General features: G+C 41.8%; 1 protein-coding gene across 2 annotated transcripts in view; it reads right to left on the minus strand.

Moving 5' to 3' along the window:
• LOC131253255 (probable LRR receptor-like serine/threonine-protein kinase At1g67720) overlaps window positions 1–17413 on the minus strand; it is a 90911-nt gene extending 73498 nt beyond the window's left edge. For both annotated transcript variants that reach the window (XM_058254192.1, XM_058254191.1), the window contains exon 1: window positions 17184–17413. In XM_058254192.1, coding sequence (XP_058110175.1) covers window positions 17184–17253 — 70 coding nt within the window. In that variant the 5' untranslated portion in view covers window positions 17254–17413. The remainder of the gene's footprint in view (window positions 1–17183) is intronic.
• Between the last annotated feature and the right edge of the window lie 1517 nt (window positions 17414–18930).

Raw genomic sequence — 18930 nt, forward strand, 5'->3', positions numbered from 1 at the left:
TAAAGATCTTCCAACTAGCATAGGAATAATCTGGGTTCAATAGGTGAAAGTTTGAGATCTGTGCATGAGTTGGGTCCAATAATAATGGATGATGGTTGAGGTGGCCCTTAGGATCAAGTAAAATAAGATCCAAGTGAGGACAATGAAAAATAAAATCTTACCTTTGGATTTGAAGATTCAATGGGATTTACCAACTATGATCTATCAAGAATGAAGTGGAAGAGGAAGGATCTTAGGGATGAAGGATAGAGTGGCTTCACACCCCTCTAGGCTTCTATCCAAAGATTTAGCCTTCACAACAATAAAGGAAGAAGAAATGAACTCTCACAAGGCCTCCTCAGAATTTTCTCCAAATTCACAATAGTGTTGAACGCCCCCACCCCTCTTGCTTTATTTTATAGTAAAAAATTGTTGAAATGACAATTCTGCCCCTTTAGTAACAAAAGCAAAATACCCATTATGTCCTAAAAGGTCAAAAGTCTAATCTACCCTCCCAAAAAAATATCTTATGTAGCAAATAAATGTCCACTATCCAATCACAAACTAAAATGTTTAAATCATCAAGTAACATACAAGAACTAACTGACAAAAGGGTCCAACATAATCCAACCATTGGATGGCGCCATGATGGGACACAAAACGATCCAATGGATGGACAATCATGTACACCATGATCAACGGTGAGATGATCTCCAAATATGATCCATGCCATCCATGCTTTTCTAATGCTCGCCCATGACCACTGTTGATCACCATTAGTCACCTAGCGAAAGTGAAAGTGCCGAGGTAGCCTGTCGACGCCTATGTCTATGATATGTACGGAGCGGTGGTGTGATATCCACATCAGTTCTCCCTAGGTGCGAAGAATTCGCCACTGGCGAAATAAAGCTCTGGTACTGCTCGAGAATATCTGGATCTATTTACAGCAGCTCAGTCTCTATAATCCAAGTATTGTCAGATGTAGGTCGATTCTTCCATTTGACTAGAAACTTCTGATATCCACCATGGCGAGTGGAAACCACCTGCTCATCCAAAATCGTCTCTACCTTCTCCAAGTGGAAACCACCTGCTCATTCAAAATCGTCTCTACCTTCTCCTTCTGTTCAGGTGCTGATGGAATAGGTGGTAGAGGGTGGGAACGTGGGTCAAAATGGGGCTAAGAATCATAGGGGGGATATGGAAGAAGGTGAGGGTCAATAGGGGAACTGAAGTGAGGATTTGGGCAAGGCACCAAATCTTCCACATTAAACGTCAAACCGATACCCATGTCCAATGGAAGATCTATCATGTAAGCATTGGGACCCATTCTCTTAAGGATTTTATAAGGTCCTACGATGCGTGCCAGTAATTTCTTAACGGTACCCGAAGGAAACCATTTGGGCCTAAGCCAGATCATCACATAGTCACCGACATCGAACTCACGTTGTCTGCGATATGAATCAGCATGTAGTTTGTAATTTTCATTACTCGGAATGATCCTACGTCTAATCTCAGCATGCAACTCATGGATGAAATGCGCAAATGATGATGCTGACTCGGAAGGACGACAAGATACTGACATGGGAATAAGATCTACAGGCTTCCTAGGGGTGTAGCCATAGACGGCCTCGAATGGACTCATACCTATAGACCTATTGACTGATGAATTATATGTAAACTCTGCCATAGATAAGACTGCATCCCATGTCCTAGTATGCTCACCTACCAGACACCGCAACAAATTCTCCAAACTAAGATTCACAACCTCTGTTTGCTCATCAGTCTATGGATGATAGGCTAACGAAAACAAGAGTCATGTGCCCATAATGTGTCATAGTGTCTTCCAAAAGTAACTCATAAACTTTACATCCCGTTAGACGCTATGGTCGTAGGCAACCAACGTTAACAAACGACCTCGTCAAAAAAAATCCTGGTGACATGAGAGGCGTCAAACGTCTTTGAACATGGAATGAAGTGGGCCATCTTTGAAAATCGGTCCACAACCACAAAGATGGAGTCGTGCTTCCTGATAGTCCACGGTATCTGAGCACGAAATCCATACTAAGGTCCTGCCTAGGAGCATGTGGTACTAGCAAAGGTGTATATAATCTTGTGTCCTGTTTCTTCTGCTTTGCCAGGTGACAAGTACGACACCGCCCAATGATCTTAGCCACGTCTCGCTTGAGACTTGGCCAATAGAAACGATCCTCCATAAGGGCGATAGTTTTGTCACAACTAAAATGACCTGCGATCCCTCCCGCATGTAACTCCCAAACTAAAAAATATCGAAGGGAAGTGCGAGGTATACAAAGCCTATCGCCTCTAAACAAATACCCATCACTCAAGGCAAACCTTTGATTGCTCCCAATCTGTCCCTCCACAAGGGACACGTATAGGGCTCCAAAGTCTGGACACGACGGGTACTCCTCTCTCATACGCTCAAACCCTATAACCTCTACGTGCATGGACTGGAGCGTCGCCACCTTCCGACTAAGGGCATCCGCAGGTTTGTTCTCAATTCCGGCCTTGTGCTTGAGCACAAACGTATACTCTTGAAGAAGTACAACCCATTTAGCATGCCTAGGGTTCAACTTCTTCTCAAGATAGCGCAAGGACTCGTGGTCAGAAAACAAGACGAATTCTTGCGATAATAGATAGTGTTGCCAATGCCGAAAGGATTGCACTACCACATAGAACTCTTTGTCATAGGTGGAATACTGTTGTCTTACATCATTTAACTTTTCACTGAAGAATGCAATGGGATGTCCCTCCTGACTGAGCACACCACCTATAAACACTCCAAAGGCATCACACGCAACTTCATAGACTTTAGAAAAGTCGGGAAGTCGCATGACAGGAGCCTCTGTCATCTTGCCCTTGATCTTCTTGAATGCCCTAGAGGCAGCTTTAGTTCATTTAAACTCGCCTTTTTTTATGCAATCAGTAATGGGAGCCATAATAGAGCTGAATCCCCTAATGAATTGTCTATAAAAAGTCGCTAAGCCGTGAAAGCTACGGACTTCGTGAATATTCTGCGGTTCAGGCCATTCCACTATCGCCCTGATTTTCTCAGGATCAGCAGACATATCATCTTTAGACACAACAAACCCTAAGAAGATAACCCTATCAGACATGAACGTGCACTTCTTAAGGTTTGCATACAACTTCTCAGCCCTTAAAATCCCACAGACTTGCCTCAAGTGGTTGAGATGCATTTCCTTAGTAGAACTATAGATGAGAATATCGTCGAAAATACTATTAGGAACTTTCCAATGAAAGGTCTCGACACTTGAGTCATCACCCGCATAAATGTACTTGGGGCATTAGTCAAGCCAAAAGGCATGACTAGCCACTCATACAGCCCGTCCTTCGTCTTGAAGGATGTCTTCCACTCATCACCCGGGCAAAGATTTGGTGATCCCCGCTCTTGAGGTCAATCTTGGACAATATTTTAGTGTCAGCCACCATATCAAGCATATCGTCAAGCCGCAGTATAGGGAACTGATACTTAACGGTAATCTTGTTAATGGCGCGACTATCCATACACATGCGCCAAGTGTCATCTTTCTTTGGTGTGAGAAGCGCGAGCACTACGCACAAACTCATACTCTCCTAGATGAAACCCTTTCGTAGAAGTTCATCTACCTACTTCTTTAATTTTGCATGTTCTGTTGGGTTCATCCGATAGTGGAGAAGGTTCGGTAGAGTGGCCCCCGGTACAAGATTAATGGCATGCTGAATGTCTCGCATTGGTGGGAGTGCGTCCAGTAAATCCTCAAGGAAAACATCCCCGAACTCATCTAACAATGGGTTGACCTCCTGTGGCCTCTCTACGTCGACCTCTGGGGTGGCCTCTCTGGCCACTAGGGCATACACCTCAGAATCAATCGTCGTCTCCCACTCAAATTCTCTGGCGATGATAACGTGAAGAGACTTAGACTGTGAACTCATGCCCTCCTTTGACCCATTCGATCGTTCTTCATGCTTCTTCTCACTGGGGCCCTTAGGGCGTAACAGGACCAATACAACCTTCTTGCCTTCGTGGACAAAGGTACATACATTTGAGCGACCCCGGATCATAACATCACAGTCAAAAAGCTAAGGTTGGCCCAAAATTATGTGTCCAATATCCATAGGCATGACGTCACACCACAACGAGTCAGTGTACAGGTCAAACTGAATAGGCACAAGACACCGCTGGGTGACTACCACTGAGGTTGCATCGACCCAAGACACCTTAAAAGGCTGAGGGTGGGATTCGGGCTTCAACCCCAATCACTATACGGCTCTAGTGGAGACAACATTCGAACAACTACCACTATCTACTGTCACCTCACAAGCCTTATTCCCACATTTTGCATAGGTGAAAAAAATCGTAGTTCGACGTCAATCGTCATTAACTTTAGGACATGTTATGGCGCAACGAACGATAGCCAACGGCATGTCCTCCCCCTCATCGTAATCCTCATCACTAGGGACCATCTCAGGCCGGTACACCACTTCTTCCTGATCAACCTGATCCCCGGCCTCTTCACACTCGTCAAGGAGAAGGGTCTTACCCTTTCCTTTGGGCACTGACTTGCAAAATGCCCGAATCCTTGGCAATTATAACACCGTATGGAGTTGTTACCCCTAGAGCTAGTACCAGCTATGCCCTTTCCTTTCACATCTCTAGGGTTAGGCTAGACCCCTGGGTTTTGGTGTAGTTCCTAAAATTGGACTTGTTGGTTTGGGTCTTAGTCCTGGCAGAAGAAGTACGGGAATCAAACCTCCCTCCATACTGTGATCGAGAATACAACTCAATCTCCTGGGCCACCTAATACGCTTCCTCTAGGGTAGTAATCTGGTGGAGATGGAAACCTTGTCTTATTTCCGATCAGAGGACCATTCGAAAACGAGACAGTACGCTCAACGGGTTCTCCTCTCTTTCACATCGCATCATAAACTCCTCAAATTTAGCGATGTAATCAGCCATAGACATGGTCCCTTGATGTAAGGAAACCCATTGGTCCATTAGCCTCTAACTGTATGTATAGGGTACATACTTCTCCTTCAAGATCGCCTTCATCTCTCCCCAGTGAGTCATGGGAGCTTGTCCTGCCCTCTCCATCCCCCTCTTCATGATTGTCCAGAACATTTTGGCTTGCCCCTCTAGCTTCATCTATGCAAATCTCACCCGCCAGTCGTCAGACATATCATACCACTCAAAATAGTGGTACATGCCCGCCATCCAGTCGATGAAGGCTTTTGGGTCATGGCCACCATCGAAGCTAGGGGCCTTAATTTTCACGCTCTTCATGATCCACTCATCTAGTTCATGATGGTCACGTCGATCCACAGGTGGGAGTGGAACTTGACGAACCACATTCCTCCCACGTACGCCACCGTTACCTTGCCGAACCACATTATGATCAATGCATGCATCGACTTGATCACTCGCCTGTGAATGGGTGTCGTCTCCAGTGTTGGGGTTTGCCTGACGGGGCACTTCTACTACGGCGACTCGACCCACCAACGCAATAATCTGCTCTGTTGTGTCCGTGTTGTGGGCTTCGATCTTGTCAAGGCACCCAATAACCAGTTTAAGGGTTTCATTCAATTGCTCTAGACTCATGGTCACATTTAGTCCAATGCTATGACTGTATCTAGTGGGCATATAAGATTAGGGAATTAGGATGCACCTGCGACTTCTAGACAACAATTGCGGACATGAATCTGAAAATCACAATCGCACGATCGGTATAAACGGCGCAAGATCAGCAACTAGGCAGAGGAAAATTCTGCAAGCTGTAGAAATTCAGCTGCACGCAGAAACTTCAACAAAATGCGGAATCTTCTGCAATACACAGAAAATTCAGCAAATTGCATAATTTTCTGTTGTACACAAAAATACTCAGCAGCATGCAAAAATTTCCAGTTCGCACCCAAATTTCTGATTGTGCGGGAAAATCCAGATATGTACAGACAATCAGATTTGCACGAAATTTTCAAATTGCAATAAGATTCAGATTTGCACAAAATTTTCAGATTGCAATAAAATTCAGATTTGCACAGTAAATTCCAATAAAGTGCTGCAACTTCAGATTTTATAATGCAAGACTCGATTGGATATGATGCATATGCTAAATTTTATGTTTATGCATGAAACTTGAAACAACCTATCCTAGATGCATATAATCGAACATGTGATATGCATGAAAAAGACTCTGATGCTAAAGATGACTTTGATACCAAACTTTGATGTAGAATGATACAAATCCAGCAATGTGACTAAGATTTAATTTAAAATCAAAGGAATATATAAAAATAACCAAGCTAAAGTGCGATGCACATGCAAACAACGTGAAGCCCAAGAGATGACGGGTATGATTCGAGGTCAAATCACAATCATCAGCCCTTTGATCAAACAAAACACTCGGAAAATGGGGCCCAAGGAAGATAAAGATCTTCCAACTAGCATCGGAATAATCCGGGTTTAATAGGTGAAAGTTTGAGATCCACACATAAGTTGGGTCCGATAATAATGGAAAATGGTTGAGGTAGCCCTTAAGATCAAGTAAAATAATATCCAAGTGAGGACAATGAAAAATAAAATATTACCTTTTGATTTGAAGATTCAAAGGGATCTACCACCTACGATCCATCAAGCATAAAGTGGAAGAGGAAGGATCTTAGGGATGAAAGATAGAGTGGCTTCACACCCTCTCGGCTTCTATCAAAAGATCTAGCCTTCACAACGATGAAGGAAGAATAAATGAACTCTCACAAGGCCTCCTCCGAATTTTTTCCAAATTCGCAATAGTGTTAGACGTCGCCGCCCCTCTTGCTTTATTTTATAGCAAAAATTTATTGAAATGACAATTCTACCCCTTTAGTTAAAAAAGAAAAATATTCATTATGTCCTAAAAGGTAAAAAGTCTAATATACCCTCCCAAAAAAATATCTTATGTAGAAAATAAATGTCCACTGTCCAATCACAAATTAAAATGTCCAAATCATCAAGTAACATAAAAAAACTAACTAACAAAAGGGTCCAACATAATCCAACCATCAGATGGCCCCATGATGGGACACAAGACGATCCAATGAATGCACAATCATGTAGACCATGATCAACGCTGAGATGATCTCCAAATATGATCTATGCCATCCATGCTTCTCTAATGCTCGCCAATGAGCAGTGTTTGAAATATCGATACTATCGGCCGATATTATAGTTATCGCACCACTGTGAGACGATACACCCCCGATAACCCCCGGAAGATACCAAAAAAATCCCAAATTCAGATGTCGGCCAATATATCATCGGTATCACACGATATATCGATAATATAGCGCGATTTCGTCTCCATTATTGTCGGAGACAAATGCACGGACAGCCACGGGTGGACTGCAGGGGACTCACGAGTCTCACTATAGCTAACCACCCACAAACACCATAAAAATCGGATCTAAGTTGTGGAGAATAAAAAAAAATTGAATTCGAAAAAAAAAAAAAAAAAAAAAAGAAATCGGAGAGTACCTCGCTATAGCGGTGATTGGAGGTGGGCCATTCGACAGGTAAGTAGGATTTTCTTGCCATTTTCTTCAACTTCCCTCTTTCTCGGAGATTCTAGCGAGGAATCAAGCCGGATCGACGAACCGTTCCTTCCAGAACAAGATTTGAGGGGAAGAGCCTTGCGTGCGTGAAAGACTCGGATCGGACTGCGTGGATGGGGGTGAAAATGGAGAGGGAAAGTGAAAGAGGGGCGCGGATGGGGAAATCGGATTTCGTACTGAGTTACTCAGTACGCTCTTATCGTACTGAGTACACTCTGTAGGGCCCATGTGCAGTTTGTTAGTTCATCCACGTCGTCCATCCGTTTTTCCAAATCATTTTAGGGGTTGAGCCCAAAAATAAAGTATATCAAAATCTCAAGTAGACCGTACCAAAGGAAACAGTGGAAGTATTGATTTCCACCGTTGAAATATTTATAAGGCCCCCAATGATGTTTATTTGTCATCCAAACTGTTCATAATATCACAAAGACATGGATGAATGGAAAAAACAAATATCATCTTGATTTAAAACTTCTGTGGGCCCCAAGAACTTTTCAACGATAAACTTCAATTCAAATTGTTTCAGGTGGTGTGGTCCACTTGAGCTTTGGATATGATTAATTTTTCTTTTAAAGCCCTGAAATTATATGATAAAATGGATGGACGGATTTGATAAAATGCGTGAATGATAGTGGGCCCCACAGTTTACTCAGTACACAGTGCGCAATCCGCTTCCTCGGATGGCTTGTCATGGTGCGTGGTGCGTTACTCAATACGCTCTTATCGTACTCAGTAAACTCACTTGAGCCCACCTTTAATGTATGCGGTCCATCCACGCTATCCATCCGTTTTCCCATCTAATTTAAGGGTTGATCCCAAATTTTATAAAAATCTAAGATCATACCCCATGAAACAGTGGTGATACTAATTTCCACCATTGAAACCTTTCTCCACTGTTTTCTATTGTGGGGTCCACTTGAGCACTGGATCTGACCCATTTTTTGGCTCATGCTATAAAATTATCTCTTCAAATGTATGGACCGTGTAGATAAAAAAAAATACATCATGGTGGGACCCACGTAACTTGGTGACGTCTCGTGCCTCGTCAGTGACGGGCGTTCATACAAGATTGCATACTCAGTGCGCTCTTATCTTACTGAGTAAACTCGGTTGGGCCCACCGTGATTACACGTGGTTTATCCACGCCGTCCATCCATTTTTACTGATCATTTTAGATGTTGAACCCAAAATTGAACCATATACACAACTCAAGTGGACCACATTATAGGAAACAGTGTTGAATGAATGTTGACCATTAAAAACGTTGTGGGAGCCATAAAAGCTTTGGATCAACTTGATATTTATTTTTTCCCTTCATCTGGGTCTTTAGGACCCAATCAACAGATTGGATGTCAAATAAACAGTACAGTGGGCCTTAGGAGGATTTTAATGGTGGATATCCAATCATTATTGTTTTCCTTTGGTCTGGTCCACCTGCGATTTATATCCCTATGATATTTTGTATCAATCCCTAAAATGATCCGTAGAAATGGATGAATGGAATGAATTAAACAAATAAATTATGGTGGGGCCCACAGAGCAATGATCACCAGCCATGAGGCCGGTGTCAGGGGGACGCGGATTGCGTCCTACCCGCCCGGACGGAGATGTAAGTGCTTTATCCATGCTGTTCATCGCTTTTCTCATATTATTTTAAGGTAAGAGATAAAAACTCAAGCCAATCCACAGCTCCAGTGGACCACATCAAAGGAAGCTGCAGTGATAATGACTCTCACCGTTGAAACCTTTCTAAGGGCCACCATGATGTTTTTTACCATCCAACCTATTAATAATATCATGCAGACGTGGATGAAGTGAAAACACAAATATCAGCGGGATCCGAAACTTCTCCAGCTCCCAAGAAGTTTTTAATGGTGGAAGTTAAATCCCCACTTTGTAGTCCACTTAAGCCATGGACCTGCCTCATTTTTTGTATCATAAATTAAAATGATCTGAGAAAAATTATGAACGGCGTGGATAAAACACTTACATCACTTTGGGCCCCACAGAGGCCTGCCCGGATGGATTACCATCCGGACATGGGTAGGACGCAATCCGCGTCCGTGTCAGGGGGAGTAGCCAATTTGTCTCCCCACGCGGAAGATACTGACAAGTTACGTAGCTAGAATGGCTACTAAAGTGACGCACTAAGTGTTGTGGAGCCCACCATGATGAATGTGTTGTATCTACACCGTCCATACATTTGGGTATATCATTTTAAGGCATGAGACAGAATGAGTTAGATCCAAATCTGGAGTGGACCCCACCAATGTAAAATGTACTGTTCATCCGATGATCCGTACATACAAAATATAAGCCTGATTAAAAAACTATTGTGGGCCACACCAATGGGAACGATGTAAAACTTCTTCGAAATTGATAAATTCACGTTGTGAGGCCCACCTGAGTTTCTTTTATCGGGATGAATTTTGTACCTTCTCTTGATTTTGATGAGTTACACTTGATTAACAGCTTTGATTGAAGGTCCACATCATGGTGGTCCCTAATTACTAACCTATTATTGGCATCAAATCTCATTGTTCCATGTGGTGTGGCACATCTGAGTGGTGAGGATGAGTACCAACATTATGTCAAGGAGTATCTTAACTGGTACCACTCTACTATGACCTGGGCACAATATTGTCAATTTGTGGAGCAGCAGTACTATGCCCAGCCCCGTCGAGATGGAGATGATGATTACGAGCCACCGCGCAACTCTTATGTGGGTCTAAACCACAACTAGTCCCCATCATTGATATGTATATTTCTCAAATTTTACTTATTCAATTCTTCTTTTCCTTTTCAATGAATTGGTTGTGTTTTCATGCATGACTATGATATATTTATAAATATCATGCATTCAATTTAAATATAGTTACTTTAGTTCAGTTAAACATTGCATAGCTTAGGACCCTATATAAAGGAAATTTATTATGTGCGTCTTTTTTTTGAGATGTTATGATTTAAAAGTGTGTATTAAGGGCCTTTTTTACAATCTCCAAAGTTTCATTAAAAATTCAACCATTTTCCCAATGTTTCCCCATGTTTCCCATAAAGTGCGATAAACTATGCGATACAAACGATATATCCCGTGCGATAACCGATACGTATCTGTATCCCAAGGGCGTGATACATTGTGCGATACCGATATTTCGAACACTGCCGATGACCACTGGTGATCACCATTAGTCGCCTAGCCAAAGTGAAAGTGCCGATGTAGCATGTCGATGCCAATGTCTCTGATATGTACGGAGTGGTGGTGTGATGTCTACATCAGATTCTTTTCTTATTCATGAAAGAATCCAAGCTCAGACACATCAATGATTTCAATGTTTACATATCCAAGCAATGGATTTAAACAGCAGTTTCAAATGATATTTTAAACAGTGATTAAATCACCCACAAAGCAAAACTCAAAGGGAAGATGTCCTAGCCAAAAACTAGGTTGATCTGTTTATCTAGTTGGCCACTCATGAACACTGGACATGGAACACTAGTGAACTTTTTAATAGTCCATTGCATGACACAAATGAGCAAATCGCCTGATTTTTCAAGTTGGCATCTAGATAATGGTGCCTACTTGATGAGAGTGGCTTGGATCTTGCATGTGTTGCATATCCACACATGTCAGCCGCAAGTCACAAGGCAATCCACTCACACAAGTATAGATTTAAATGGTCTAGGTTGGGCCTTGACGAGGCTTTACCCCGGCCTAGCCCAAGAGCTAAATGCCCAAGCCCAAGCCCAAGCCCAGCCTAGCCCACTAGCTACCAAGTACCCTCCCAATGCTGTTAAATTATCGACGCTCGATCTGGCTTTCTTGTTAGTCCCTTATACATAAGCAAGCACAGGTCAGGCCCAATTAGTTCTCAGGCCTCAAAATCCATGACCATAACCGACCGGTGGACCTTTCACCCCATTCCAGATCTAGCCCAAAGCATGGTGGGCCAGGGCCAAGCCCACTTTGAAGACCCCACACTAGAGCATATCCATGAATGACACTTTCTAAGGGGTCGTTTTAATGGTGGTAAATGAGGCAAGTTGTAAATGATTTACAAGTAAATCATTTACAACTTATGTTTGGATGCCCTAAAATTCTTGTAAATCATTTACTAGTTGTGAATGATTTACTACATTTCCCCCCTTTTTCATTTGCTAGCAAAAAGTTGGGATTTCTTTTCCTAACAAATGATTTACCAGTAAGAAGCCTCCAACGGCTCTTTTTTTGAAGGCTAGGTTTGGGAGATACGCACCTCCCTCTCTTTATTGTATCTGAGAACTCCAACGGCTCTCTCTCTCTCTCTCTCTCTCTCTCTCTCTCTCTCTCTCTCTCTCTCTCCGCCAATGGCAGCAGATCTTGCTACTGGCCTTATAAAAGAGCATCTGAATTCGTAGGCCCACTTCTATGTAATGTAGGACCGATGCATAAACCAAATAACATGTGAGATCAAGTAGCATAATTAAGAGAATTAAAAAAAAAAAAAAAAAAAAAAAAAACCAAGAACAACACAAACATTGCCATAATCATCACAAATACCATGAAAACCAAAAAAAAACATCATGCATAATCCTAGCATAAATTTCTAACACCATCACATAAGATCATTAACTAAAAGGAAACTAGGATTTAATGGATGTAGGGACATCCAATTAGCATAGGGTATAGTCTATTTCAAAGTAGAAGGCCTAATACAACCTAGGATAAAATTAGGATTTTGGGAAATTGGAAAAATCGGTAGAGAGGAAATGGGGCTTTTATTTAAGAGTGAAAGGAAGCCAAAAAGGACAAGGTGTAGCCGTACGGCCAACCCAGAAGGTTCACACGTGTGGCCGTATGGCACACGTGTGGCGTGGGATGGATGGGTTAAGTTTCTAAGGGCTTGGGATTGTAGATAGGTAAAAGAAAGATGAGTTTAAGAGAAGATGAAAGCCTAAGATGAGAGAATTGAAGAACTTGAAGAAAATACCTTGATGGAAGGGAAAAGAGATGATGATGTGGGGATAGATGGAGACTTCGTACCTCCGTTGATGAATATTAGCTTCACACCAATCTCCCTTTCAAATCACATGGAAGTATCTTCAAATCTCATGAATATGGTAGAAGAAGAAGAAAGCAAGAGATTTTTCTCTTCTTTTCTTAATCACAAAATCAAACGAGGGAGAGGGTCACACGCCCACCATCTTTTATTACTCCAAGAAAGTATAAAAATTACATAAACACCCTGTTTTGTGAATTTTGACAAAAATAGCCCTAGTCTAACTAAAATCAACTAAAAACACTCATAATGGTGTCCAAACATAACATAAACAAAACTAAATCCTATAAGCTGATAAAATCTAAGAAAAAATAATGTGCACAATCCACGATCAATGGCCCGATCATGTGATCCAACGGCCCGATCGTTACATCCCTCCAATCCAACGGTTTGGATTACTCCATAAAGAAGCTCATGTGCATCTTCCGAGTGTGGGGTCTTCCAGATGCTTGCACATGCATATGGGGTCTTCAGCATGATCACAGGTACTCACCTAGCCACAAGAAAATCGATGCAGCCTGCCTCCTCCTCTGATACGTACACAAAGGTGTACGTGAAGTGATGTCCTCATCACTATAGCTCACCTACTGCTTGGATTTATGCAAGGATCAACCCTAAGCTTTAGTGAGATGGACTTAACCCAATGATCCACTTTAAAATCTACTCTTATATGCCATTTGAATGTTTTTTAATGAATTACTTCTCTAAACTATCTCAAGTGTGAATACACAATTATAGGATATAAACCATTTACAGGCTACATTTATTACAGAGGCTCTCTCTCTCTCTCTCTCTCTCTCTCTCTCTCTCTCTCTCTCTCTCTCTCTCTCTCTCTCGTTACCGTTGCTAGGGTTTCCAACCCTCTCATGCATCGAATGCAAGAAACCTTCAAACGATCCCACAATGAAGAGAGCAGATTAGGTGCGGCCGGCCTCACCCAAGACAATGTAGCCCTTTCCATGGGACCTACCTTCATGTATGCATTCTACATCCATGACGTCCATCCGTTTTACTAGATCATTTTAGGGCACAAGCCCAAAAATGAAGCATATCCAAATTTTAGGTGGACCATACCATAGGAAACAGTGGTTATTGAACGCCTACCACTAAAAACTTCCTAGGGCCCACCGTAATATTTCCATAATGTTTATCAGGACAGTGCGGCCCTTTCCGTGGGACCTGCCTTCATGTATGTATTCCACATCCACGACGTCCATCCATTTTACCAAATCATTTTAGGGCATGAGACCAAAAATGAAGCAATCCCAAATTCAGGTGGACCATACCATATGAAACAGTGATGATTAAATGCCTACCACTAAAAACTTCCTAGGGCCCACCGTAATACTTTCATAATGTTTATTTGCCATCCAACCTGTTGATAAGGTCACGTAAACTTGAATGAAGAGAAAAAAACAAATATCAGTGTTGAGGTACAAAAATATTCCATTGCATTGGTCAAAGAATTCCATGGTGCAGATCTTTCCCAGGGTCATTCACCCTGTATTTTGGTAAAAATCAGCATCTGGGGGTATTTTGGGTATTTTGGTAAAAATCAGCATCCGGGGGTATTTTGGGTATTTTGTAAAAATCAGCATCTGGGGGTATTTTAGGTATTTTGGTAAAATGAGTAAGCTGGGGTATTTTGGTAAAAATGAGTGAGTTGGGGTATTTTGGTAAAAGGGAGTGAGTGAGGGTATTTTGGTAAAAAAAGGAGTGGAGGGGTATTGCCTTGTATGAAGGAAGAAGTGGTTGTACACCACCATTTAAAGGAGAGCTTGGTGGACACCATTGTTTAAGAGAGGAGGTTGGACATTATGTGAAGGGAGAAGTGGTGGTGATCACCACTATGTAAGAGAGTGAGGCCTATAAATACCCCTCCTCATGCCTCATTTGGAGGTTGTTGGTTGGAAAACAAGAAAGAAGGGGGACAACAAGGAAGGAAGACAAGAGAGAGAAGAAAGAGAGGAGGTTTGCGCGCACCCGCGCAATGGAGAAAGAAGGGGAGAGGGGTTTGCATGATCCTGCGCAATGGAAAAGAGAAGAGAGAGGATTTGCGCGACACCGTGCAAACCTCTTTAAGCAAGGTGGCTTGCGCCACTTTATGTGGGGTAGTGTCCAAGAGAGGGGCTTTTGCGTGTCTCTGCGCAATGGAAATGGGAAACCCATACGCCACCTTTTGTGGACTTTATGTCCTAATAGCCTCGCGCAAATGAAGTTGGAAAAAGAAAATAGTTTGCGCCACCTTTATAGACCCTTGTCCTAAGAGGTTTTGCGCGGTTGCGTGCAAGCAAAGGAGAGTAAAGCTCTTCACGCCACATCTTATGGACTTTTGTCCAGATAGGAGAGCCTTTGCGTGAGCTCGTGCAACCTCTCCTGGAGAGAAATCTTCTTGCGCCATTTGTTGTGGAATCATGTCATGAAGACATTCCTCTTGCGCCACATCCTAAGGAAACATGTCCTGAAGGTTGGCTTTTACGCCACTTTGTATGGGAAGTTTGTCCTATTACTTGCCTTCTGCGCCACGTCAAGAGGAAGTTTGTCCTAATACTTGGCTTTTGCGCCACTTTGAGAGGGAGCTTGTCCTGAGGAACCCTTGGTGCGCCACTTCTCATGGATCATGTCCTAATACTTGGCTTCCAACACCACCTTGCATGGAACCATGTCTTAATGCATGACATTTGTGTCATTTCTCCTGGAAGAAGCTTCTTGCGTCATTTCATGCAGAAAAGAGAGTTGCATGTCCCACCTCTGCATGAGTTGAGTGTCCACTAGTTGAGTGTCCACTCATGGCATTGGAGAATCACAAAGTAGACAGAAGAATAGAGTATGATGGAAGGTCCACACAATCTAAGTTCAAGGTCTCCACATTTCAAGGGATGATCGTCGCTCCCCATTTCAGGGGTTTCACAGGAAGAATGAACGGAAGGATGATCAGAACTGATCTCAACGGTCAAATCAAGGAAGAATGAACGGAAGGATGATCAGAACTAATCTTAATGGTCAGATCAAGGAAGAATGAATGGAAGGATGATCGGAACTGATCTCAACAGTTAGATCAAGGGTTTCAAGCCCGCACAACCTTTCCACCTTAGCGATGAACATCAAAAGTGTCGAAATGTTGCCAACATTGCCATCGGACTGTCTTCTCTTTCATTCATTACTTTGATTGTACTTTGTTTTCAGAATCAAAGGAATCTGAGGATGTAAATGAACTCAGAATAAATGTGATCATTGTTATCTCATCGAATTCTTTGTTATCATTGAATAATTCCCCCAAATCAAACGCATTTGTTTTCTTGTCGAAACAATCAGCTTGATCCAAAACTTTTGTGGCCCAATAATGGATAATCACCATTGTTTCCTATGGTAAGGTCTACCTAAGAACCAGATCCTCTTTATTTTTGTGGTCGTGTCCAAAAATAATCTCAAAAAAGGGATGGATGGCGTGGATATAGAATACATACATCAAGATGGGCCACAGTAAGGGCCACACCATCTTGGGTCAGGCCGAGCCTCACCGTTTGGATTCGATGATTCCAACCATCAATTGGGTAGCCCATGGCCAATAAATAGATGAACATTGTACATTGATGTATTTGTGGACCATGTCTATCCAACATGTATGGTTTTAATTTTATTTATAATTTTAAAAAAAAAAATCTTTTTAATTATGCCTTTTGATGGCCATGGCTTGAAAGGTTTGGATCCGATGATTCTAACCGTTATAGATTTTTCCTTTACGAAATTATTTAGAGTTAATTTCTATTTAGAATATGTTTAAACCCATTAGTTGCAATTAATTTAATGTTGGTTTATAATTAATTGTTTATATTTAATAGTTTTTCATCATAAAAGTAAATTTGAATTAGTACCAAATGATTGGTTTAGCGTAAGATAAGCCAAGGGCTTTATTGAGTTGGAATTATTCCAATAATATATCTTAAATGAAGACTTTGTATGTCATTTGATGATTTTTAAAGGATTGACCCCTCCAAGCTCTGTTTTGCACGAATACCCAATTGCAAGTTGTAAATGATTACAAGTTATCCAAACACAGGCAACTATTTACCTGTAATCAGATTACAGCTTAAAGCCAAACAGGACGGGCTGTAAATACTCTACCCATGTGATTGGATTACCTATAATCGGATTACAGGCATCCAAACGACCCCTAAAGAAAAATTTCACACTCGAAGTCCCTCCTCTTTAAACAAAACTACCAAAAAGAATCATCAAGCAATAGCAACGAGAACAACAACAATAAATGACTGTCGCAAAGAAACCAGCAGTAATCGAACTTAAAAGATTAAAAGAAAATTCAAACAAGGCCTGTGAAGGTCCAATTTACTGAAATCTAGTGAAATTCTAAAGAAGACAATGATAAGTTTCAGTTCCGATCGGGAAGCAATTTCCAGATATAAAGCAAAGCCACATCCAACATATAGAAATACATATTTCATACAGAATACAGTTAAAATAGAGAGGAAAAAGAAAAAGAAGAAAGGAAGTAAAGACGGAAATGAAGCAGAGATTAGAAACAAAAATGAAAAAAGGAAAGAGACTTACCAGGCATCTGAGCGTTGGTGTGGAAGAAAAAAACGTAGGCAAGGAAAAGGAAGAAGAGAAACATCGCCATTTCCTTGAGTAGGAGAGAATGAGAAGGAGATAGAGAGAGGGGGAGAATGCAAGGAAGGAAAGAGAAAGATAGAAAAGAGGAGAAAAGCTTCTCTTTTTGAAAGAAGAAAGTGGGATGTCACTGGGAGTAGTGATATGTATGGATTCTTGTATGGGAAAGAAAGAACGACTTCAAAAGTGCAGTCTTCCTTTTTCTGTGGGAATCCAACTGTTTTACGCAGCGCGAAAAAGCACCCAAAGCTCCGTGGGTCCCACCATATTTTATATCTTAAATCTAGTCCGTCCATCAGTTTCTATCCTCAGATCTATGCCCTACCGACAACAAAAACCGAGTCATAACTCATATAACCAGACACTAGGAGCAATAAAACAGGGATGGATGACAACCATAGGTTTGCGTGTGGTTATCACCATGGTGGGTCTCTTTTTATCGAAGCCCTTAATCAGGTGTAAGTCATCAGGGATACAAATATTGGCCCGATCCAAAACTCAGGTGACCCACACCGTGTGAACATAAAGGTTACAGAAGCAATTTTACATTGTTCTCATTGGTGTAGCCCATGAGTGTTTTTTATAGGGCTGATATTTGTTAGGGATATATATATATATATCACTTGATGGACGGAGTGGATCTAAATATGCAACATGATCGACCCAACAGAGCTGTGTGTTTCTGGCACTGCTTAAAACAGTGTGTTGTAGACGTTTGCGGTCAGTTGGGGGAGGACGTAGGGCCCGCAAGCCAGACCACATGTGGACTGGTTTGGGTAAGTACGAGATTCCCTCGACTGGGTCTTCCCAACTTCAACCGTTCGAAAAGAGATGGCACCGTGATTCATGGACACTATCCGCACCGTCCATCCATTTTGCCATATCATTACAGGGGAGAAGCTCAAAAATTGACAGGTCCAAGGTTCCAGTAGACCACGCCACACGAAGCAACGGTGATAATGACACTCATTGTTTAAATATTCCTAGGATTTATTGTAATGTTTATTTACTATCCAACCTATTCAGAAGGTAATAAAGACGCACACTAAGGGAAAACATAAATATCAGCTTGATCCAAAACTTCCGTGGCCTTCATAAAATTTCAACGGTAGAAGTTTAGCCTCCACGTTGTCGTCCACTTAGATTTAAATCTGCTTCATTTTTATGTTTTTTTTGCTTACAACAAAAATGGATAGGTATGCGTTTATGGGGCAACCCTCTCCGGAGCTTGGAACAGCCGCGGGGCAGTACCCAAACCGCATCCGAGTGAGAGTAGCCATGCCTGTAATCTATGCCGTCGTGGACCACCTGTGATTCCCATGGGGAATGGGGCGCGTGTACATGCAACTCTGCTTTTTTAAAAATAGCCGATTGTGATGTATGTGTTTTATTCATGCAATATATTGATTTTGCAAGATTATCTTAATGCACTAGTGTTGATATTTGGTTTGTCTTCTTTTACATGTAGTATATGCTAGCATTATGATATTGATATTGTGGCCAGATTCAAACGGTGCTGGCATTATGATAGTGATATTGTGGCTAGATTCAAACCGTACTGGCATTATGAAATTGATATTGTGACTAGATTCAAACAGATCAACTTTGATCCCGAGTAGTGAAATAAGCATATATATTTAATATGAACCTACATGATCAAAATTTAAGAATATTGATTTATTATTCA

Source organism: Magnolia sinica, chromosome 8, assembly GCF_029962835.1.
Source record: "Magnolia sinica isolate HGM2019 chromosome 8, MsV1, whole genome shotgun sequence".
Classification (NCBI taxonomy): Eukaryota; Viridiplantae; Streptophyta; class Magnoliopsida; order Magnoliales; family Magnoliaceae; genus Magnolia; species Magnolia sinica.